General features: G+C 59.3%; 3 protein-coding genes and 1 long non-coding RNA gene across 9 annotated transcripts; 2 read left to right on the forward strand and 2 right to left on the reverse strand.

Moving 5' to 3' along the window:
- Positions 1-1,496: 1,496 nt before the first annotated feature.
- On the reverse strand, positions 1,497-5,358 carry LOC138099685 (uncharacterized). Of its 3 annotated transcripts, none has more exons than XR_011146757.1 (5): positions 5,217-5,358; positions 4,846-4,930; positions 4,609-4,759; positions 4,391-4,498; positions 1,497-3,469 (listed from the first exon to the last, which is right to left on the reverse strand). It is a non-coding gene; the product is annotated as an uncharacterized lncRNA (long non-coding RNA). The 3 variants fall into 3 exon arrangements; XR_011146754.1 differs by having other exon boundaries at positions 1,497-3,759; XR_011146755.1 differs by lacking the exon at positions 4,846-4,930 and having other exon boundaries at positions 1,497-3,759.
- Positions 5,359-5,668: 310 nt separating this feature from the next.
- On the forward strand, positions 5,669-11,427 carry DUS3L (dihydrouridine synthase 3 like). 3 transcript variants are annotated; one of them, XM_068996987.1, is made up of 13 exons: positions 5,669-5,739; positions 6,083-6,380; positions 6,835-7,380; positions 7,758-7,799; positions 7,895-8,047; positions 8,139-8,255; positions 8,578-8,643; positions 8,715-8,825; positions 9,641-9,737; positions 10,222-10,297; positions 10,570-10,758; positions 10,844-10,972; positions 11,248-11,427. In XM_068996987.1, the coding sequence occupies exons 1-13, from the start codon at positions 5,696-5,698 to the stop codon at positions 11,318-11,320; spliced, it is 1,941 nt and encodes a 646-aa protein (XP_068853088.1). In that variant the 5' UTR covers positions 5,669-5,695; the 3' UTR covers positions 11,321-11,427. The 3 variants fall into 3 exon arrangements, with proteins under 3 accessions (XP_068853088.1, XP_068853086.1, XP_068853087.1); XM_068996985.1 differs by having other exon boundaries at positions 5,691-5,739; positions 8,742-8,825; XM_068996986.1 differs by lacking the exons at positions 10,222-10,297; positions 10,570-10,758; positions 10,844-10,972; positions 11,248-11,427 and adding an exon at positions 10,051-10,210 and having other exon boundaries at positions 5,691-5,739.
- An 803-nt stretch (positions 11,428-12,230) lies between these two features.
- MPV17L2 (MPV17 mitochondrial inner membrane protein like 2) lies at positions 12,231-18,329 on the forward strand. Of its 2 annotated transcripts, XM_068997216.1 has the most exons (6): positions 12,231-12,284; positions 13,349-13,507; positions 13,759-13,929; positions 14,329-14,405; positions 14,485-14,613; positions 17,060-18,329. In XM_068997216.1, the coding sequence occupies exons 2-6, from the start codon at positions 13,351-13,353 to the stop codon at positions 17,117-17,119; spliced, it is 594 nt and encodes a 197-aa protein (XP_068853317.1). In that variant the 5' UTR covers positions 12,231-12,284; positions 13,349-13,350; the 3' UTR covers positions 17,120-18,329. The 2 variants fall into 2 exon arrangements, with proteins under 2 accessions (XP_068853317.1, XP_068853318.1); XM_068997217.1 differs by lacking the exon at positions 12,231-12,284 and having other exon boundaries at positions 13,370-13,507; positions 13,706-13,929.
- A 1,280-nt stretch (positions 18,330-19,609) lies between these two features.
- RAB3A (RAB3A, member RAS oncogene family) lies at positions 19,610-22,576 on the reverse strand. The gene is made up of 5 exons (XM_068997004.1): positions 22,502-22,576; positions 20,947-21,174; positions 20,436-20,554; positions 20,225-20,349; positions 19,610-19,847 (listed from the first exon to the last, which is right to left on the reverse strand). The coding sequence occupies exons 2-5, from the start codon at positions 21,172-21,174 to the stop codon at positions 19,657-19,659; spliced, it is 663 nt and encodes a 220-aa protein (XP_068853105.1). The 5' UTR covers positions 22,502-22,576; the 3' UTR covers positions 19,610-19,656.
- Between the last annotated feature and the right edge of the window lie 597 nt (positions 22,577-23,173).

Raw genomic sequence — 23,173 nt, forward strand, 5'->3', positions numbered from 1 at the left:
TGGGACTCAGCTGCCGTGAGCAGGGGGAGGGAGCTCATGTACCCACACACAGAGATGTAATCTCATGTCAGAATTAAGCCAGCCTAGAGAGCAAGTGCATTAGTCCCTGCTGAGAAGGGATCCAGGGACAGAGGGGGAGAAACAACTGGGAAGAGACTTTTCCAGCTCAGGAAAGGGAGTGACAGAACTCACTGCAGCCTCCTCACTTCCCTCCAGGACAGAGAGTCCTGGTGGAGCTGCTCACGTCCAGGCTCCGAGGCCCAGCCAAAGCCTGTTTGCTTTCCCTGCACTTCCCACATCCCAGGCACAGCCAAGGTCTCCTGGAAAAAGCTGCTCCTTCACCCTCCAAGAGCCCCAGCAGGGCTGCCAGAGCTGTGTGAGTGCAGCAGAGCCAGAGGGGATGGTTTGTCCTGCATTAACACCCCAAAGATCCCACGGGAGCTTTATCAGGGCTGATAAACCCGAGCTGGGTCGCTCCCTCCCTTGTGCCAAGTGACATCTTTCCATCTCCACAGCAACATGATTTTCCAGGGACAACACCACCTGTTTCCTTGCCTCTTTTCCCACTTACTTGCATGGAACCATGTCCACAGGAGAGGGACAGCTGCCTTTTTGTGGCTGAGTTAGGCTCAAAGTGATGGATCCTGGCCAGGCTGATGCTGTGCAGTGTTGCTGAATGCAGGTCACTGCACAACACAATCCCCTGAGGCACCAGGAGCAGCCTGGAGTGGCACAGGACACAAATTAAACCACCTGGGTACAAATCCCTAAGGAAAAGGGATCAGCAAGGTCCCAGCCCCAGGAGTGTCTCTCACTCGAGGCAGGGAAGGGCAAATCCTCAAGATCCATTTTTAAGGCAAGGGTGAGTCTTCCAGAACAAAGACAGGATGGAAAACTGGCACAGCCTCATCCAGGGGAAAACTGGGGATGGTTCTCATTTTGCAAAGCCTCCTCAGCTGCTGCAGCACGGGCTGCTCCAAGTTTAGATGACATTGCATCAGTCCTCTCCACCTCTCAGTCAGGAGGAGGAAGAAAAAAGCCATCTACCCTTAGTCTGCAAAAATCCGGTGTTAGGGAGGGCTCTGGATAAAAATAGCGCTGAGGTTTTTTTTCCAGAGCTAAATTAAAATGTGGGGGTTTTTTTCTTCTTGTGATTCTGCCCTGCTCAGGTGAGACCCCACCTGCCTCCAGTTCTGGGGTTCCTCAACACAGGAGGGACGTGGAGCTGCTGGAGAGAGTCCAGAGGAGGCACCAGGATGCTCAGAGGGATGGAGCAGCTCTGTAGGGAAAGGCTGGGAGAGCTGGGATTGTTCAGCCTGGAGAGGAGAAGCTTTGGGGTGACCTCAGTGTGGCCTTGCAAGGCCTGAAGGAGCCGACAAAGAAGATGGAGAGAGATGATTTCCAAGGGCCTGGAGGGACAGGACACGGGGAATGGCTTCCCACTGCCACGGGGCAGGGATAGATGGGATATTGGGAAGGAATTCTTCCCTGTGAGGGCGGTGAGGCCCTGGAATTGAATTCCCAGAGAAGCTGTGGCTGCCCCTGGATCCCTGGAAGTGTCCAAGGCCAGGTTGGAGCAGCCTGGGATAGCAGAAGGTGTCCCTGCCCATGGCACCGAAAGGGTGGCGCCAAGGCTCCATCCACCATAAGACACCCCAGAAAACACCTGGAATGAACAGGAATGCAGGGCAGGGATCCAACTTATTCATCAATAACAGGAAAAGTCCCCAAAATAGCAGTTTTGGAAGGTTCCAAAGCTATTTGAGAAGCCAGGCCAGATTTGACAAATAGCTCCAGCCAAAATGGAGAAAATAATTAGAAAAACATTGAAACGTGTCATTTTTAGTTGTTGTTCTTTTTTTTTTTTTTTTTTAAACTGAAACATTTTACTTCGGAAATGATGAAACATTTTAGTCCCAGCAGGATCTTGGAGCCTTTGTCCCAGCGAAACAGGAATGTTTATTCGGTTTGTCACCGACTGACTGAGTTAAATGTCAGGAGGAAATTTCAGTGTTGCTTTTTCGTGTAAAAATAAAAATTAAAAATGCACACCAGATTTTATCTGGTGGCACACAGGGCATTAGAAGAGGCCAGATAAAGGGTTGAAGGCAAGCACCTTTCCTGTCCAGATCCTCAACTCCCCTAATTCCCAACAGGCTGAGCCACGGGGGATTAGCCAACCTGCACGGAAAGGGGACGGGGTGACCTCAGGTGACAGCAGAGGCCAGAAGAGAAGGTCCCTTTTGGAAGCCTCCCATGGAGCTGCCCCAGAACGACCTTGGGAACAGCAGGGCTGAGGGTGATGAAGGCTGAGAGGGACAAAGGCTGGTGAGAGATGCCCCCCAGAGCTCCCAGAATGGAGAATTGGGACTTTCCTCCCGCTCCCGTGCCCAGGGCGCTGGGAAAAGCCACATCCTGCCTCTTCCATCAGCACAGCAGCCTCTGCCAAGGAATCCGCCTCTCCCACCACTGGGGCCTTGGCTGCCTCTAATTTTAGGGTCTGATGAAAAGACTTGGGGTCTCCTCCAGGCTTTCCTGACAAAGGGCTGAGTGCCCCAGCCAAGAGCCCTGGGGTCCCACAGTGCTCCCAGCCCTCCCACGCCAGCCCAGCTGTCCCGTGCCTCCCCCTGCCCCCGCAGCAGCACGGCACCGCCGATCCAAGCACTCGTCACCGCGGATCTTCACCCCAGCCCCGCTCCCGCTGATCCGACATGCACAACAGACCCCGAGCTCCAGCACACAGAGAGCTCATCCCAAAGCCATAGGCCTTGCCCAGATAATGACCTTTAGCTCCTCCAAACGCTAAGTCAGCTCTTAAACCAGCCAGGAGGGACCTGCAGCAGGAGGAGCTTTCCAAACTCCATGACACAAAGCCTGGAAGGGCTGCTTCCGAGCTTTTGAGGTGCACACCCCAATCCCAAATTGTCCCAGCACATGTTTTCTTGGAGCAGACAGAGCTCGCAGGGGCCTGGTGTGAGACCCCAGCGTGTCCAGATGGAGGGGATGGAGCTGGTGATTACGGCAGGGAGGGAATTGGGAGCTGGGACATGAAACCAGAGAGGGGAAACGTTTAAAGCTTTAATCTTGGAAACAGCTTCCTGATAGGAGATTTATGAGCAATGGGAATAGTCTCCTTTGCAGAAGGCTGGAAGCTGTGCTGCTAAAACGAGACCGGATAAAAGAGGAGACAATGCATGAGGGATGGATTTGGTTTGAGCAGAAGACAGGACCCGGAGGTTCCCTCCCAGCTCCAGCCAGCTTCCCACACATCCAACCCCACACCTGGGACATTCACCCCTCTGGCACCAGGAACCAACACTCAGCACTGCTCCAGATGAGTGTGACCAGCCCAAACCTCTCTCCCCATGGCAGCTGCTCCTGAGGCTGCTACAGAGCCTCATTTTTTGGCTAATTCCTGGTGTGGTAGCCAGACCCCAGGGCTTGACACATCCGACTTTTGTGTGGGAGCCTGTGGAAGGGGCAGGTTCATTAATACGTGTTTAACTTGGACCTTGAAGGAGCTGAACTTTTCCTGACTTAGTTCTCCCTGTATCTATATCCCACTTTCCTGTAATCAACCTTTCCCTTTTTCCTGCCTTGGCCTTTCCCAGTGAGTTCGTGGGTATTGGTTTTCTCTAAAGCTGCTTTAGTGCTGCTGCAGGATGTGGGACTGACAGCTGTGGCCTTCCAAGCTCTGTATTCACCCTGCATTTATCCAGCTCCTCATTCCCCTGGCTCCTCTTCCAACCTCAGCATGACCTGAAGGGGTGAGAAGATGTAAGAGACAAGAGCAGCACCTCTCCATACCTAGCAGAGAGTCATGGAATGGTTTGGGTTGGAAGAGACCTCAAAGCTCACCCAATCCCACCCCTGAATGGCCAAGGACATCTTCCAGTAGACCAGGTTGCTCCAAGCCCTGTCCAACCTGGGAAAGGGTTTGTTGGGACGCTCATCCAGGGCTCAGCCTCATAAAGCTGCCGAGCCAGTGCCCGGAGCAGGGATTAGATGCTGAAGTCTGACCTCAGCCGGGTGCAGCCAGCCCAAAGCACTCTGACTTCGGGCTTATTGCCCCACAAAAACAGCAGTGAAATCACTTCATTAATCCCCAGGGCCTCGTTTCCTTCCTTCCTTCCTTCCCCCAGCCAAGCTGAAGCTTAAAATAGTATTTCGCATTCCTCATATTTCACTCCAGAACTAATTAACACCCAACCAGCCCAAAGCTCTTCCCACAGCAGCCTGACCCCATCGTGCAACCTGCCCACCCTTGGCAGCAGCAGGAGCACCCACCAGGCTCCCAGCTCCTCCCAAAAGCCATTTCTGACGGAGCATCTGGAAAGAACTGTGCTAAAACAGGAAAACACCAGAATTCAAGCCCCACATGCACTTTTACCTCCACTCCACGTGCACACACAAGCCTGCAGTGCCCATAAACAATCTCAGCGCCATGGTAATTCTGCAACACCACGAGCAGTCCCTCTTCCAGAGGTTCCAGCAGCTCCTAAATTAGGACAAAACCCACGAGTTACCCTCTGTCTCCTTGTAGGTACCTCCACAGAGCAGGGCTGACCCCATGTCCAGCCTCATGAACACAAAGAGGACAGTTCTTACCCGGCTAAAAAAGCGCCTTGGATTCAACAGAGGGTGAGGGACGCAAAAGACGGAGCCCAGGTCTTGCTTCACTTGGATTTCACAGCCTTTTCTCGCCCTCTCAGCAGCCCAGGCCAAGCATGAGTCAAACGGGGCCGTGGAGATGATGGAGCTGGAAAGGAAACGTCATCCAGGAGGGCTCCAAATACATCACCCGTGAGACACCGGCCCCCTCACTACAGCATCGCTCTTGCTCACACGCATCAGGCTCGGAGGATCACGGAGGGGTTGTGGACCAGGAGAGGGTGTAAAGAGTAGCACAAACGCAGGGAAGACGTGGCAGCTACAGGGGAGGGAGAAAAGGTCAAACACACCACGCTTGATGTGTTTATTTGGTTTTCAGCCCAAACTCCCACCCGCAGGCCAAAGGCAAGGGCAGCTTGAGCACTCCAGGCAGCTCATGAGCAAGAGCTGCTTCAACCATTCAGCACTGTGCAGCCAGTGCTTGTGTTTACTGCTTAAAAATAACACTAAAAATACAAAAAACTCGTACCAAGTATCCCACGTCTCTGTAGAGCTCCATCCTCCCCCCCGACAGCAGTGAGGACCTAGGAGAGCCAGACGCTCACCCCAAAATCAGGGAATTGTTTAAGGAAGGACAATGGGGCACTTTGTGTGTCTGGCTGACATGGTGCTGTCCAGTCGTAAGTTGAACTCAGTGATCTCAGGGGTGAAGAACCCCTGTCCTTCCAGCCGTGCCCACCCTCAGGGGCCAGCAGCTGTGACCCCTCACACCCAGCTGTCCCCAAAGAGAAGCCTTAAGGAGCTGCCACAACGGACGACACCTCTCCCTGGTACAAGGGCTCCACACCGCCCTTCTCTCCCTACATGGGCAGCCCTGACAACCATGAGGGGCTGTGGGCAGCCCCCTAAACCGGCCTCGGAGAGCGCCCGAACCCGTCACACGAAGCTCCCGCTCCGCAGCCGCGGCTCCCGCCGTTGTGAGGAGGCCGCGCCTCGGTCAGCCTTTATATACCGCCCGCCGCGCGCGCGCCTGGTCACGTGCCCCCGCCGCCCCGCCCCTGACGTCATCGCCGCGCGCGGCAGCATGGCAGCGGTGGCGGCGCCCGGCGTGGCGCCGGTTCGAGCCCGGTGAGTGCGGGATCGGCGCCTCCTTAACCCCCCCGGGACGTGCCTGACCCCTCCATAACCCCCCCAGAACGGGCTCGGCCCCTTGATAATCTTCTCCGGTACGTGCCCGCTCCCTTCATAACCCCCCCCCCCGGTACGTTCCTGATCTCTCCATATCCCACTCTCACGACATTCCCAACTCCTCCATCCCCCAGTACGTCCCTGGTCCCTCCATAATCCTCCCAGTACATTCCCGACCTCTCCATACCCCCTCTCAGTCCATGCCCAGCCCCTCCTGCCCTTGGTACAGTCCCTGTGCCCCCATAACCCCCGCTCCTGACCCCTTTTCCACGGACACCCGCAGGTTCCTCACCTCCAAGGAGCAGTTCCACGCCTACCTGCGGGCAGGGGGCGAGGAGGAGGAGGAGGAGGAAAAGGAGGAGAAGAAGGAAGAGGAGCGGGTCAGCAGCTCCCAGAGCGAACCCCCAGCCAAGCGGGTGAAGGCAGAGGAGCTGAGCCAGGATGGGGAAAGCCAAGGGAATGCTGGAGAGGAGGAGAAGGAGCGCCCGGAGAAGAAGAGAGCCCGGGGGCAGAACAAGAGCCGCCCCTGCATGAAACCCAACTGCTACGAGCAGAGCAGGCTGTGCCCCTCGGTGACACAGGTGGGACACCGGGCCCTGCTCCCGCTGGGTTAGGTGGGATATTGGGAAGGAATTCCTGGCTGTGAGGGTGGGCAGGCCCTGGCACAGGGTGCCCAGAGCAGCTGGGGCTGCCCCTGGATCCCTGGCAGTGCCCAAGGCCAGGCTGGACATTGGGGCTTGGAGCAGCCTGGGACAGTGGGAGGTGTCCCTGCCATGGCAGGGGTGGCACTGGATGGGCTTTAAGGTCCCTGCAACCCAAAGCAGTCTGGGACTCCATAAAAACCATCTGGGAGAGGGTGACGTGGGATGAGTGGGACAAGTGAAGCATCCCCTCCCCTGAGGTGTATCCACCCCTCCCCTCCTGCAGCACATCCCTGGGAGCATTCCCGACCTCACCGGGGGCTCTCAGGTGCTCAGGGCACTTCTGGGCTGTGCTGGTCCATCCCCAGCTTGCCCTGCTCCGCGTTGCCCGCAGGGCTGTGCCGGGCAGTGCCACTTCGGGCCGCGCTGCCGCTTCCTGCACGACGTGTCCGAGTACCTGGCGGGGAAGCCGGCGGACCTGGGCCAGCGCTGTGTCCTCTTCGACACCTTTGGCCGCTGTCCCTACGGTGTCACCTGCCGCTTCGGCCAGGCCCACCTCGGCGACGGCCACCAGAACCTGGTCAACGCCGCCCTGGCCCAGCAGTGGGAAGGGAAGCTGCTGGTGAGGAACAGCCTCTCCAAGGACCTCCAGCAGCAGCTGCGCAAGAGGAAGTTCAGCTTCCAGAAGGCCGAGGAGTTTCTCCGTGGGCTGCACGGTGGGAAGGGAGGCAAAGCCACGGGGGGCTGCACAGAGGTGTCCAACTGCACAGCATCCCAGGAGGGCCTGGGAGACAGCCCTGTGCTGCAGGAGCAGGGAGAGGATCCCAAACCAGAGGCCCTGCAGAGCTCCCGAGGGGCTGAGGATGCTCCCTCCACCCCAACCCTGGGCCCGCTGACGGATGAAGACGTCACGAAGCTGCGGCCGTGTGAGAAGAAAAAGGTGAGAGTCCCTTGTGTCCTGATCCCGTGGTGCAGACTGTGCGTGGAAAGATGGCAGAGAAACCCCTTGGAGAGCCTTTAGCTGGGGGAGGCAGGCAGAGCACTCCTTATATATGGAAGGAATTCCTCCCTGTGAAGGTGGGGAGGGGCTGGGATGGAACTCCCAGAGCAGCTGTGGCTGCCCCTGGATCCTTAGCAGTGCCCAAGGCCAGGCTGGACATTGGGGCTTGGAGCAGCCTGGGACAGTGGGAGGTGTCCCTGCCATGGCAGGGGGTGGGACTGGATGATCCTTAAGGTCCTTTCCACCCCAGACCATTCTGTGATTCCATAAAAGCCACTGCAGCTCTGCTAACCTGCTCCTCCATCCCTGTTTTCCAGCTGGAAATCCAAGGCAAGCTCTACCTGGCTCCACTGACCACGGTAGGTGGATAACTCCATCCTCTTGCCAAAACTTGGCGCTGACACGGTTGGAACAGGGCAGATCTGACCATCCCTGTCCCTGCTGTCCCTGCCAGTGTGGCAACCTCCCTTTCCGACGGATCTGCAAACGTTTTGGGGCAGATGTCACCTGTGGGGAGATGGCCGTGTGCACCAACCTGCTGCAGGGCCAGTCCTCAGAGTGGGCTCTGCTCAAACGCCACCACACCGAGGACATTTTCGGGGTGCAGGTCAGTGTTGTCACCCCATAGCCCACCAATAACTCACTTCCCAGGGGAAAAGCTGCCTCTGGAACTCAGGGAAGCTGTTCCCCTTTGGCAGCTGGAGGGAGCCTTTCCAGACACCATGACCAAGTGTGCAGAGCTCCTGAACAGGACAATTGACGTGGATTTTGTTGACATCAACGTCGGGTGTCCCATTGACCTGGTCTACAAGAAGGTGAGAAATTCTGTCTTTGAATCCTTGTTTTCTCCCTCATTCCCCGCTGCCTGATTGCTCCTTCCAGTCTGATCCAGAGCTCCCAGTTCATTTGTGGGCAGTAGATCCCAATGAGAAGGGGGTTAAGGTGCTCAGGGACCAGGGAATTGCTGTCTCTGCAGGCAGGATTTGGGAGGGAAAAGCACTTTGGGGTTTATTTTTGGTTGAACGATCCACTTTCTCCAAGCTTTGAGATGCTCCAAGCCTTACCTGAGCAGCTCCAAGGACTCTCCACTGTGTGAGGAAGAGGAAAGTCCTGACTGTGCCGTGTTTTGTCCCTCAGGGAGGAGGCTGTGCTTTGATGACTCGCTCCAACAAGTTCGAGCAGATCGTCCGCGGGATGAACTCGGTGAGTCGGAGCACCTGGAGCTGAGCTGGGGGAGCCCAGCCTGGCCTGGCCTCATTCCCCCACCTCTGCAGGTGCTGGATGTCCCACTGACGGTGAAGATCCGGACTGGGGTGCAGGAAAAGGTTAACGTGGCTCACAAAATCATCCCTAAGATCCGGGAGTGGGGAGCGTCCCTGGTCACGGTACGGAGACAGATGTGTGGGGTTGGTGGCTGAGGAATTCAGCCTGGGGACGGGGTGGGGGTGACCTTCCCCTGCCTTTCAGTGCCCTCTGCTAATAAAAGAGGGAAATTCAGGTGCAGAGGGTGTTTTCCTACCTGCTCCTGAGCCTTGGGTCCGTGATCGTGGAATCCCACGGAACGGTTTGGGGAGGGACCTTAAAGCTGATCCCGTTCCACTGTCCCAGGTTGCCCCAAGCCCTGTCCAACCTGTCAGTGCCCCTGGCTGTAAATTCAGAGGCAGATCCCAAGGGATCCCTTACTGAGCTCTGCTCACCCCGCTCTGTCGGCACCCATTGAGCCCGAGGTCGATCCCGAGGTCGATCCTGAGGCCGATCCCGAGGCTGATCCCAAGGTCGATCCCGAGGCTCCCTTTCCCCATCCCGCTGTCAGTGCCCCCCCTCCCTCCCTGCCTGTCCAGTGAGGTGTCCCTGGCTCTCTCCCACAGCTGCATGGCCGATCCCGAGGCCGATCCCGAGGTCGATCCCAAGGTCGATCCCGAGGCTGATCCCAAGGTCGATCCCGAGGCTGATCCCAAGGTCGATCCCGAGGCTCCCTTTCCCCATCCCGCTGTCAGTGCCCCCCATCCCTCCCTGCCTGTCCAGTGAGGTGTCCCTGGCTCTCTCCCACAGCTGCATGGCCGATCCCGAGGCCGATCCCGAGGCCAATCCCAAGGCTGATCCCAAGGCTGATCCCGAGGCTCCCTTTCCCCATCCCGCTGTCAGTGCCCCCCATCCCTCCCTGCCTGTCCAGTGAGGTGTCCCTGGCTCTCTCCCACAGCTGCACGGCCGATCCCGGGAGCAGAGGTACACCCGGAGCGCAGACTGGGAATACATCGCCGAGTGCGCCCGCATCGCCAGCCCCATGCCTCTCTTTGGTACGTGGGGCTTCCTTTGTCACTCCTTTCATTTCAAATTCCTTTAAAAGTGGGGAAAAAACCCAGCTTCCCGAGGATGCTTAGCACAGAGGAAAGGTTGGAGCATCCCTGGTGTTGCTGATGTGGTGCCAGAGGGAAGGGACAGGGAAAATGGACAGGGAAAATGGGCAGGGAAAAGGGACAGGTAGGACACGAATCACTTGGGTTTTTCCAGGTGTTTTCTTGCCCCTGTGGCACAGAATCCCTAAACCCTCAGGGAAAGGAGCTGGGAGTGAAGGAGGAGAGAGGTGACAGCTCTTTTTTCCCTTGTAAGGAAACATCCATCAGAAACATCCCTGGGAATCCAAACCAGGAGCCCCAGAGCCTCTTTGGAGCATCTGGACACTGTATCCATTTTGAATTTTATCCCATGCCTGGATTAGCTCACTTTGACTTGTCCTCACGGATCACTTTGACCTCTGGCTTCTCCCTCCTTTCTGGGCAGGAAACGGGGATATTTTGTCCTATGAAGATGCAAATCAAGCCATGCAGATGGGAGTTTCTGGAATCATGATTGCAAGGCAAGTGCCTGTGTTTCCCTTTGCTCCTGAGCTCTGGTGGTTCAAGAGTAAAAAAAAAAAAAAAAAAAAAAAAGGGGATTATTAAAAAAATCCCTAAACAAACCCAAATTGGTAAAATCCATTTGTATCGTTGGGAGCTTCTTGCTGGAATGGAAAAGGAGGTTTAAAGCAGAGTTGGCTGGGAAATCAGTGCTGGAAAGTGTCTCAAATCTTCAGGAGCATCAGTGATGGGAATAACAATCCCTTTTTTTTTTTTTATTTTTTTGCTGCAGAGGGGCACTCATCAAACCTTGGCTTTTCACGGAAATCAAGGAGCAGAGACACTGGGATATCTCCTCCAGCGAGAGATTTGACATCCTCAAGGACTTCACCAACTACGGCCTCGAGCACTGGGGGTCGGATACTCAGGGAGTGGAGAAAACCAGGAAATTCCTGCTGGAGTGGCTCTCCTTCCTGTGCAGGTAACTCTGCCCAGCCAGGAGGATCTTTAAAAAAGAACTCATTCAACCCCAGCACTCACTGCTGTTCCATTTCATTTCATTCCAGGTACATTCCTGTTGGATTATTGGAACATCTACCTCAGAGAATCAACGAGCGGCCGCCCTATTACCTGGGGAGGGACTACCTGGAGACACTCATGGCCAGCCAAAACGTGGATGATTGGATCAAAATAAGGTAATAAAGCATCGAATTTCATTTCAATTGCTAAAAAGCGACGTGGCAGAGCCCCTGTAGAGCCACAGGGTCGTGTGACAGCTGGGGACTGAGCACTGACCCCTCCTTGGGTTTGGTTTTGTTGTTGTCCTTGTGTCCTTCCTCCCTGTCCAAGGCCAGGCTGGACGGGGCTTGGGGCACCCTGGGACAGTGGGAGGTGTCCCTGCCCATGGCAGGGGTGGCACTGGATGAGCTTTAAGGTCTGGATTAATTCTGTAATTGCTTCTTTCTCCCAGTGAGCTGCTCCTGGGCCCCGTCCCACCCAGCTTCACCTTCCTGCCAAAACACAAGGCCAATTCCTACAGATAGGGCTGGCCAGGCCCTGTCCCACGTCAGGAGGCCTTTGGATGGGGTGTGAGGAGGAGCAGGGCTCCTCAGCTGTGCTGGGAGTTGGAATAAAGCTGATGTTTTTAGAAGCTGGTGAGTTTTTTGCCTTCCTGCCGCACATCAATCCTGGCAGACAAACACCCGTTAGTGAGGGGATCTTTGCCTCCAGGTCACAGCCAGAGCTGTCCCAGCTGCCCCACATCGCTGAGAAAGAGGCCTCAGTTCCCACCAGGATGTCCTTGGGAGTGATGAACTCCCAGGATGAGGAGCAGCAATGTCCCCCCAGCCCTTCTGCTGCCCCCACAACCAAGGGGACACAGAGTTGACGTTCAAGCTCCAAAGAGAAGCTTCTCAAAGAATTCTGAAGGCTCTGGGGACAGCCTGGAGGGTCTTAGCAGCTTCCCCACACCTAAAGGGACCCCAGTGGCACCATCAGAGTGGGAAGAGTGGTGGTCCCAGACCCCCCAGCGCTGTTGATGCCCATCACAGCCACCTCCGGGGGACATCCCCAGGCAGCAGCGGCCCCCCCCAGCTGCTCTGCTGCCCCAAAACCAAGGTGGCAGGGATAGCGCGGGGCTGTGGCACCGCGGGGACCCCCTGGACCATCCCCATCTCCCCCCACCACAAGCACCCGGACGAGCTGCTGCCTCGGTAGCTGTCATGGCGGCCTCCTGTGCCTCGGTAGGTGTCATGGCGGCCTCCTGTGCCTCGGTAGGTGTCATGGCGGCCTCCTGTGCCACAGTAGCTGTCATGGCGGCCCCCTGTGCCACAGTAGCTGTCATGGCCGAGCCAGGAAGCGGAAGCCGTTTTTGTCACGTGACACTCGCCCCGTTCCGCGTGCGGGCGGCGGTAACGCCCGGTAGTGGCGGGGGGGGGGCACGGGGGGCACCGGGAGGCACCGGGAACCGGGGTGGTGCCCAGGAAGGGGCGCTGGGCACCCAGCGGGGTAAGTGGAGGGGTACAGAGAGAACGGGGGTGGGTGGGGAGCACCCAGTGGGTGGGGCTGGGGGCACTGGGGGGCACTGGGGGGGTGTCAGAGGGGTCGAGGAGGGGGCGAGGGGGCACAGCAGGAGTAATGGGGGGACTGGGAGGTGCGGCGGAGGTAACTGGGACAACTGGGAGACGCAGAGGGGAGAACTGGGGGGCACAGGGGAACTGGGAGGGCACAGGAGCACTAACTGGGGGGAACTGGGAGGGCACAGGAGCACTAACTGGGGGAACTGGGGAACTGGGGGGGTACAGGAGCACTGACTGGGGGGAACTGGGGAACTGGGAGGGCACAGGAGCACTAACTGGGGGAACTGGGAGGGTACAGGAGCACTGACTGGGGGGAACTGGGGAACTGGGAGGGCACAGGAGCACTGACTGGGGGGAACTGGGAGGGCACAGGAGCACTGACTGGGGGGAACTGGGGAACTGGGAGGGCACAGGAGCACTGACTGGGGGGAACTGGGGAACTGGGAGGGCACAGGAGCACTGACTGGGGGGGTACAGGGGAACTGGGGGGTACAGGAGCACTGACTGGGGGGAACTGGGGAACTGGGGGGGTACAGGAGCACTGACTGGGGGGAACTGGGAGGGCACAGGAGCACTAACTGGGGGGAACTGGGGAACTGGGAGGGTACAGGAGCACTGACTGGGGGGAACTGGGGAACTGGGAGGGCACAGGAGCACTGACTGGGGGGGTACAGGGGAACTGGGGGGTACAGGAGCACTAACTGGGGGGAACTGGGGAACTGGGGGGGTACAGGAGCACTGACTGGGGGGAACTGGGAGGGCACAGGAGCACTGACTGGGGGGAACTGGGGAACTGGGAGGGCACAGGAGCACTGACTGGAGGGTACAGGAGCACTAACTGGGGGGCACAGAGGAACTGGGAGGGCACAGGAGCACTGACTGGGGGGAACTGGGAGGGCACAGGAGCACTGACTGGGGGGCACAGGGGAACTGGGAGGCACAGGGTGCCCAGGTGGGGGCACGCAGCAGCGACTGACCCCGCTGTGCCCACAGGGATGCTGCTGCGCTCCTGGAAGTCGCTGTTCACGGGGCGGCTGCTGCTCCTGACCAACACCCTGAGCTGCGGGGGCCTCCTGGCAGCCGGGGACTCCCTGCAGCAGGAATGGCACCGCCGCAAGCACCCGGAGAGCCAGCACCAACTGGGACGCACTGGTGAGGACTGGGATGGGCTGGTTAAATCCCACTGCCTCAGGGCAGGGAGAGGTGGACACCTCCCACTGTCCCAGGGTGCCCCAACCTGGCCTTGGGCCACTGCCAGGGATCCAGGGGCAGCCCCAGCTGCTCTGGGCACCCTGTGCCAGGGCCTGCCCACCCTCCCAGGGAACAATTCCTGCCCAATATCCCGTCCAGCCTTGCCCTCTCCATGGAAACCCTCCATCCCTGCCCCGGGATGTTCTTCCCAGGCCGGATGTTTGCCGTGGGCTGCAGCCTGGGGCCGCTGATGCACTACTGGTACCTCTGGCTGGACTCGGCGTTCCCGGCCCGGGGCGTGCGGAGCCTCAGGACGGTCCTGAAGAAAGTCCTGATTGACCAACTGGTGGCATCGCCCAGCATGGGAGCCTGGTACTTCATGGGTACGTGGGACCCCCCAGGGATCGCCCAGCCCACCCCCCCAGCCCCTGCACCAACACCCCAACAACCCCACCCTGTCCCAGAGCGGGGTCCCAGCACTCCTGGAGCTCTGGCAGGGTTGGGAATGTGCCCATTCATTCCCCGGGGAGCCTGGGCAGTGCCCAGCACCCTCTGGGGGAAGAACCTTTCCCTGATCTCCATCCCAAATCCCCTGGCACAGCTCCAGACGCTCCCTGGGCTCTGTCCCAGCTCTCCAAGACAGCTCCCTGCCTTCCCTTTCACTTTCCCTTCCACTCCCTGCCTCTGGCTGGTGCTGGCGCTGCCCTCCCCGCCCACACTGGGAGGGGTTTGGGGCATTTCCCGGCAATTCCCATCCCCACTGACCCCGCCTGTCCCCGCAGCCATCGGCACCCTGGAGGGCCAATCCCTCCAGGAGAGCTTGGACGAGCTGAAGGAGAAATTCTGGGAATTCTACAAGGTAACCCCCATCCCAGGCTCTCCCCTTTTCCCTCGTGGGTCCCGTGGGAAGCATCCAGCTGCTGCCTGCTCCTTTCCAGGCTGACTGGTGCGTGTGGCCGGCGGCGCAGATCCTGAACTTCCTCTTCGTGCCGCCCGCGTTCCGCGTGGTTTATGTCAACGTGGTGACGCTGGGCTGGGACACCTACCTGTCCTACCTCAAACACCGGGTGAGCCACACGCCTCGGCCCCCTCCCGGCCCTGGTAGTGCCCAGCTCATCCCGTTATCCCTGTTTTCCAGCCCTGGGAATGCCCAGTTCATCCCACTATCCCTGTTTTCCAGCCCCGGGAATGCCCAGCTCATCCCACTCTCCCTGTTTTCCAGTCCGGGAATGCCCAGCTCATCCCGTTATCCCTGTTTTCCAGCCCTGGGAATACCCAGCTCATCCCACTATCCCTGTTTTCCAGTCCAGCAATGCCCAGCTCATCCCGTTATCCCTGTTTTCCAGCCCCAGGAATGCCCAGCTCATCCCGTTATCCCTGTTTTCCAGCCCTGGGAGTTCCCAGCTCATCCCACTATCGCTGTTTTCCAGCCCTGGGAATGCCCAGCTCATCCCACTATCCCTGTTTTCCAGCCCTGGCAATGCCCAGCTCATCCCACTATCCCTGTTTTCCAGTCCGGGAATGCCCAGCTCATCCCACTCTCCCTGTTTTCCAACCCTGGGAATGCCCAGCTCATCCCACTATCCCTGTTTTCCAGTCCGGGAATGCCCAGCTCATCCCACTCTCCCTGTTTTCCAGCCCTGGGAATGCCCAGCTCATCCTGCTATCCCTGTTTTCCAGCCCTGGGAATGCCCAGCTCATCCCACTCTCCCTGTTTTCCAGCCCTGGGAATGCCCAGCTCATCCCACTCTCCCTGTTTTCCAGCCCTGGGAATGCCCAGCTCATCCTGCTATCCCTGTTTTCCAGCCCTGGGAATACCCAGCTCATCCCACTATCCCTGTTTTCCAGCCCTGGGAATACCCAGCTCATCCCACTATCCCTGTTTTCCAGTCCGGGAATGCCCAGCTCATCCCACTATCCCTGTTTTCCAGCTCTGGGAATGCCCAGCTCATCCCGTTATCCCTGTTTTCCAGTCCAGCAATGCCCAGCTCATCCCACTATCCCTGTTTTCCAGCCCTGGGAATACCCAGCTCATCCCACTATCCCTGTTTTCCAGTCCAGCAATGCCCAGCTCATCCCGTTATCCCTGTTTTCCAGCCCCAGGAATGCCCAGCTCATCCCGTTATCCCTGTTTTCCAGCCCTGGGAGTTCCCAGCTCATCCCACTATCGCTGTTTTCCAGCCCTGGGAATGCCCAGCTCATCCCACTATCCCTGTTTTCCAGCCCTGGCAATGCCCAGCTCATCCCACTATCCCTGTTTTCCAGTCCGGGAATGCCCAGCTCATCCCACTATCCCTGTTTTCCAGCCCTGGGAATGCCCAGCTCATCCCACTCTCCCTGTTTTCCAACCCTGGGAATGCCCAGCTCATCCCACTATCCCTGTTTTCCAGTCCGGGAATGCCCAGCTCATCCCACTATCCCTGTTTTCCAGTCTGGGAATGCCCAGCTCATCCCACTCTCCCTGTTTTCCAGCCCTGGCAATGCCCAGCTCATCCTGCTATCCCTGTTTTCCAGCCCTGGGAATGCCCAGCTCATCCCACTATCCCTGTTTTCCAGCCCCAGGAATGCCCAGCTCATCCCGTTATCCCTGTTTTCCAGCCCTGGGAATACCCAGCTCATCCCACTATCCCTGTTTTCCAGCCCTGGGAATACCCAGCTCATCCCACTATCCCTGTTTTCCAGTCCGGGAATGCCCAGCTCATCCCACTATCCCTGTTTTCCAGCTCTGGGAATGCCCAGCTCATCCCGTTATCCCTGTTTTCCAGTCCAGCAATGCCCAGCTCATCCCACTATCCCTGTTTTCCAGCCCTGGGAATGCCCAGCTCATCCCACTATCGCTGTTTTCCAGCCCTGGGAGTTCCCAGCTCATCCCACTATCGCTGTTTTCCAGCCCTGGGAATGCCCAGCTCATCCCACTATCCCTGTTTTCCAGTCTGGGAATGCCCAGCTCATCCCGTTATCCCTGTTTTCCAGCCCTGGGAATGCCCAGCTCATCCCACTATCCCTGTTTTCCAGCCCCAGGAATACCCAGCTCATCCCACTATCCCTGTTTTCCAGTCCAGCAATGCCCAGCTCATCCCACTATCCCTGTTTTCCAGCCCTGGGAATGCCCAGCTCATCCCGTTATCCCTGTTTTCCAGTCCTGGAATGCCCAGCTCATCCCGTTATCCCTGTTTTCCAGTCCAGCAATGCCCAGCTCATCCCGTTATCCCTGTTTTCCAGCCCTGGGAATGCCCAGCTCATCCCGTTATCCCTGTTTTCCAGTCCTGGAATGCCCAGCTCATCCCGTTATCCCTGTTTTCCAGTCCAGCAATGCCCAGCTCATCCCGTTATCCCTGTTTTCCAGCCCTGGGAATGCCCAGCTCATCCCGTTATCCCTGTTTTCCAGTCCAGCAATGCCCAGCTCATCCCACTATCCCTGTTTTCCAGCCCTGGGAGTTCCCAGCTCATCCCACTATCCCTGTTTTCCAGCCCTGGGAATGCCCAGCTCATCCCACTCTCCCTGTTTTCCAGCCCCGTGGTGCCCACCCCGCGGAGCCGCCGCGGCAGAGCCAGCGCAGCGCCGGGGCCTAGAGAGGGGCCAGGGCCTTTCCAGAGGCTCCCACCTGCCCCAGCCGGATCTCTGGGCGCTGCGGCAGCGCGGATGGAGGCGGCCGAGGGAGGGGATGGCCGGAGCCAGCCCCCCGCGTGCCTGCTGCTGATTAACTCCTCTGCTGGCTGGGGCCACGGGCTGGGCTTGTAACAATCTCTTGTTGCAGGATAATCTGTAAAGTGATTTCTTCTGGGCTTCGGCCACGGAGCCGGGGTGAGGAGGAGCTGCTGCAGCCCCTCCCGCTGCTCCAGGCTGGATCTGTTCCATCTCCAGAGCAAACCGGCCCCTCGCTCCTCCTCCAGCACCTTCCGGCCTCTTGGATCCCCGCTAATTAGATACTGGGAAGGAATTCTTCCCCGTGAGGGTGGGGAGGCCCTGGAATGGAATTCCCAGAGCGGCTGTGGCTGCCCCTGGATCCCTGGAAGTGTCCAAGGCCAAGTTGGAGCAGCCTGGGATCAGGGAAGGTGTCCCTGCCCATGGCAGGGGTGGCACTGGATGGGATTTAAGGTCATTCCAACCCAAAGGATTCGCTCCGGCTGCCCCCCTGCTCTCCTTGCAGCTCCTCACTCCTTCCCCTCCTGCTTTTTCTCTTCCAGCTCAAGGATAAAATCACTCCACTCCCCCCTTGCTGCCTCAGCTCCCATTTCCCCCCCCGGCTCCGGGCGGGGGCTGCAGCCACCTGGATCCTCTATAAATAGGGATGTGATTGCACCCAGCGGCTCTGCGGCGCTCGGGAGGCGGAGTGGTGGGGGGGGGGGGAGTGTTGGAGCCAAATTTTGGCAGAGTTTGGGCCATCACATCCCTCTGCTCCCAGCCCTGGGCGAGTTGGACACTCCCTGATAACCCAAGAACTGAATTATTTCCAGTGTCAATGAAAACTGCCTCAGTGGGATCTTTTTCTTTGTCCTGGTTTTTAAAGCTGTGCCTTAATGCTCTGCCCTGGTGCCTGCAGGACACGACCCCTTCCCTCTGCAGCAGCAGGAGCCATTTGGGGGATGATAATTTAAAAAAAAATCAGATTAATTTTGCTCCTCTCTGGCAACTCAGGGACACTGAGGTCATGGACACGGAGCAGAGGGACCACCCCGCTGTCCCCTCTGTGCCCACAAGGACCCCCGAGGAACTTCTGATCAGCATCGGTTTATTTCTTCACAACATTTCTTTTAATACAGTGATTTTTAGGAAATTGTACTCTTTTTGACACTTTTGACATTTGTACAGTACAGTGTAACTCTTCCATAAGTAAACTTCACAAAAAAGGGGAGGGCAGGGGGGGAAGGGGAGAGGGAAGGAGATGGAATCATGGTGGGGGGAGGGAAAATAGAGGGAAATCTGTAAAATGAAGACACAGCGCTCCAGGGGAAATAAATAAAGGGCAGCTCTGTCATGGCTACGGGAATATCCACTTATTCACAGTCTCCACAGAAGCACGGAACTACAGGAACACGAGATCCCAAATCCCTGGAGCAAACCAGCCACGCTCCCAGCCCTGCTCAACCCCCTCCACGAGCCCAACCCAGGCTCCCCCAAACCGGGGCCGATTCGCTCCAGGTGGCTCGGCCTCGCTGATGAATTAATTTTCTTTTTAAATCTTATTTAAATAATAAGAGTTTTGGTGGTGGGGGTTGGGTTTTTTTTTGTTGTTGTTGTTGTCATCGTTGGGTTTTTTTTTTTAAAAGTGATATTCACAAGCAAGGTTACCACACTGAGAGAGAGAGAGAGAGAGAGAAAAACAAAACAGAAGAAAAAAAAAATTCAGAATATATATATATATATATAAATGCACCACCACGGCCACAGCACAGCAGGTCACGCGCACAGCGTCACTTCCTACGCCTATTTACAAGGAATTTCTGTATGTACAAGGAAGAAGACGGCGGGAGCATAAATTAGCATCTATTTATACAAATAAACAAGAGTCAGGAAATATCCATCCAGCTGGAGGGGCAGGGAAGCCGGGCACAAAGAGCCCCCTCCACCAGGAGCTCTCGGGGTAAAGGGGGGCTGAGGGTGGGGGGGAGGAGAGGGGGGAATTGGGGGTCCTGTCACAGCACCCACACGCTGGGAAGGGGGTCCCAGGGTAGGGGGATCCCCAGGACAGGGGGTTCCAGAGCAGGGCAGGGGAATCCCCAGAGCAGGGGGTCCCAGAACAGGAAAAAGGGCAGGGGGTACCAGGGCAGGGGGGGGGGTCTCCAGGGTAGGGAGTGCCAGGACGAGGCGGGGGACACCAGGGAGGGATGGAGCTGGGGGTGATGGTTTCTTGACAGTGATTAAAAGCAGAATGGGGGGGGACTTTTCTACCAGCCCAGGCTTAAAAATAAATTAAGGGGTGGGGGGCACAGCCTAATGAATTGGGGGGGGGGGGGGGGGGGGGGCTCCTAGAGGGGCCGCAGCCCTTTCGGAGGTATCAGCAGCAAAAGCCCCCGTGGGACCCCCAAGAGGAGGAACTTGGGGGGGGGGGGATTGGGGTGCACTGACCGGTTTTTGGGGGGTTTTGGGGGGGGGGGGGGGCTGGCCCCTAGCAGGCACAGTCCTGGTGGGGAGGGGCCTGCTGGTCCGTGAGCTGGGGGCCCTGCTTGGCCCCGGTGACCGCGGGGTCGGCCGTGTCCAGCGACTCCGACATCTTCTCGCAGATGATGTCCACCAGCCGCTCGAAGGTCTGCTTCACGTTGATGTTGTCCTTGGCGCTGGCCTCGAAAAACTCAAACCCTGCGGTGGGGGGGACACCGTGGTGGGGGGCACAGAGGGACGAGGGACGCGCGCACGTCGAAGCGCCAGCCCCGCGTCCGACCTCGCGCAGCTGCTCCTCCTCTCGTTAAATATTTAAAGGGTTTGCAACCCGCCCCCACCATCCACAAAATCCCGTTTTTCCCACCCAAATCCTCCCCCCAGCGTCTCTCAGAGGGTTTGAGGTGTGTAATAAACCCCCCCCCCCACCCGTGGCTCGGTGACTCCGTGGTTTTTCACCGGGTGCCAAGTCACCGCCGGTGTTGGAGCGGAGCAATTACAGCGAGGGAATTGAGCCCTTAATTAAATTAATTGTGGGCTGGCAGCCGTGGCCGGGGGGTTCCCCCTCCCCAACTCACCCAGGTGCTCGGCGAGCTGGCGGCCCTTCTCCGAGGAGACCACACGCTCGTCCTCCATGTCACACTTGTTCCCCACCAGCAGCACCTGGGCGTTGTCCCAGGAGTAGGTCTTGATCTGGGTGGACCTTGGGGAAGGAAGAGAAGGATGAGAGGTGTGGGGAGGGGGTGGCTGGGGAGGTTTGGGGCGCCCAGAGCCCCTCCTGGCGCTCACCAGTCCTGCACGGCGTTGAAGGACTCCTCGTTGGTGATGTCGTACATGAGGATGAAGCCCATGGCCCCGCGGTAGTAGGCGGTGGTGATGGTGCGGTACCGCTCCTGCCCGGCCGTGTCCTGGGCGGGGACAGGGGACAGCAGAATGTCACCCCCGGCGATGCAGCGACACCCCTCCAGGGCCACCAGCTCCACGGAGGCAGATCTACCCCCACCCTGGCATCGCCCCGCTGGGGCAGCTCCACACTGACCATCGCCCAACCAAACACTGCCCCACACCAAAGTGACCATCACCCCCCACACCACCGACCCATCATCCCCACACCACCACCCCTCGCTGACCATCGCCCCACACCAGCCTTCACCCCACCAGCCATCTCCCCACACTGACCATCACCCCCTCACCAACCACCAGCTGCTCCGTCCATCTCCCCACACCAACCATCACCCCCTCAGCATCACCCCACCCCGGCACAGGGGTCTGGGGGCTCCCCAAGGGTCTCTCTCCTCACCCAGATCTGCAGCTTGATGCGTTTGTCGTTCCGGTAGATGGTCTTGACCTTGAAGTCGATGCCGACGGTGCTGACGAAGGCGGGCGTGAAGGAGTCGTCGGCGTACCGGAACAGGAAGGAGGTTTTCCCAACGCTGCTGTTGCCGATGATCAGGATCTTGAACATGTAATCGAAGTTCTGGTCCGAGGATTCCTTCTGCCCATAGCGGGAGTCGGTAGCGGACGCCATCTGCAAGGTGGGGGAGAGGCCGTGACGGGGCCGGTGGCCGCAGCCCCGGCAGTGCCAGGTCCCGGTTTGCAGCCGTTTCCCGGTGCCACGGGCACGGATCAGAAGTATTTTGGTTCAGGATGGGCGATGGTGTGGCCGTCAATGGGTCACTCAGCCCTGAGGGGCTAGGAGAGGCCACGAGCGCAGGGACCCTGCAGCGTGTCCACAGTACATGTGGGGCACGTGGCCCCCGGGGTTTGCCACAGCTCCAGAGATTTGCCGTGGCTCTCAGGATTTGCCGTGGCTCCCGGGATTTGCCGTGGCTCCCGGGATTTGCCGTGGCGTTGGGGATGCGGCCGGGGCGCCGCAGCCTCTCCCGCATCTTCCTGACAAAATGGCACCGGCGGTGGGGCCCCCGCATGCCATGGCCAGCGCGGTGACACGGAGCTGTGGGGTGTCACACGGACCCGTGGGGCGTCACACGGAGCTGTGGGGTGTCACACGGAGCCATGGGGTGTCACACAGACCCGTGGGGTGTCACACAGACCCGTGGGGAGGGAGGGTGATGCCAGGCAGGGGGGCACAGAGGTGGGTGCTCGCCCAGGCGGGAGGGTGGAGCAGGGGGATGCGGGATGGAGCACAGGGATGCTGGGCAGAGGGGGATGCGGGGGGCTCGTGGAGGGGGGCACAGGGCGCTGCAGGGAGGGGGCGCAGGGTGCTGATGGGGATTTCGAGGTGCTGATGGACGGGGGGTTCACAGGAGGGCTCATGAGGGGGTTGCAGGGCGCTGCAGGGAGGGGGGTGCAGGGTGCTGATGGGGGGCTCAGGGTGCTGCTGTTTGGGGGGGTGCAGAGTGTCGCAAGGAAGGGGTTCAGGGTGCTGATGGGGGGCTCAGGGTGCTGCTGTTTGGGGGGGTGCAGAGTGTCGCAAGGAAGGGGTTCAGGGTGCTGATGGGGGGTGCGCAAGGCGCTGACTGCGGGCTGGGGGGTGCAGATTGCTGCGAGGAGGGGGTCGCGGCGCTGATGGGGGGGTCAGGGCGCTGATGGGGGGTGCGCACGGTGCTGATGCGGAGGGGGTCACCCCCTACTCCTCCCCGCAGGCCCGACCCCGCTGCACCCACTCGGTCCCCGCCGCACCGAGACCCCCCCCCCCGGGCCCTGCGCAGCCCCCACCGCGCCGCATCCATCATCATCATCATCGCCCCCCCGCCTCCCGCCTCCTCCGCTGCAGCCGGCCCTCCCCTCCCGGGGCCGGGGGGGGGTAGAGAGGGGGTTCCGGGGGGGTCCCTGCGGGGGTGTCACTGTGGGGGGGTCCCGGTGGGGGTCCCGGTGGGGGGGGGGGGTCTCACCTCTGCCGCGCTCGCGCCGCCGCCTCCTCCCCGCAGCGACTGCAGCAGATGCGGAGCTCGGGTGACGTCGGCTGAGGGGCGGGGCCCGCTATGCAAATTAGGTTGTACGTCACGGGCGCGCCCCTGAGCGCAGCGCTGATTGGCTCGGCGGCGCGCTCTGATGGACAGCGGGCGGACTGGGGGGAGGAGAGCCCCCCTCCCGGCGCGGTGGTGGGCGCCGCCCCCTCCTCCGGCAACGCGCAGTGGTGCGGTCCGGCCGCGCTCCGCGGGGCGCGGGACGAACCACCCCCTGCTCCGGCGGGGGTGTAGACCGAACCATTCCCCCTCAACGGGGGTCGAGGTTTGACATCGCCTGTCGCGACATGGCGCCCTATTGCGACGCCTCCCTGAGGCCTGCAGTCGCGGGCAGCCTAATCCTTCCCGTGGCAGGGCGGCTGGCGCTGAGGCGGGGCTGCTGCGCAGGTGGGCGGCCATGTCCTCCCTCGCCCTGAGGCTCCAGCGAGGCTTAGGGCCGGCAACATATGGCGGCCTCAGGGCAGCGGCCCCGCCCTGCCCGGGCCTGCCCTGCCCTGCCCGGGACCCCGGGTGCCTCCCGGGCCCTGCCCTGCCCCGCTCGGGGGGCACAGGGGGGCTCCGTGGTTTCTGTCCCGGTGCAGCTCTTCGCTCCTGGCC

This window comes from Aphelocoma coerulescens, chromosome 28 (assembly GCF_041296385.1).
Source record: "Aphelocoma coerulescens isolate FSJ_1873_10779 chromosome 28, UR_Acoe_1.0, whole genome shotgun sequence".
NCBI classification, from domain to species: domain Eukaryota; kingdom Metazoa; phylum Chordata; class Aves; order Passeriformes; family Corvidae; genus Aphelocoma; species Aphelocoma coerulescens.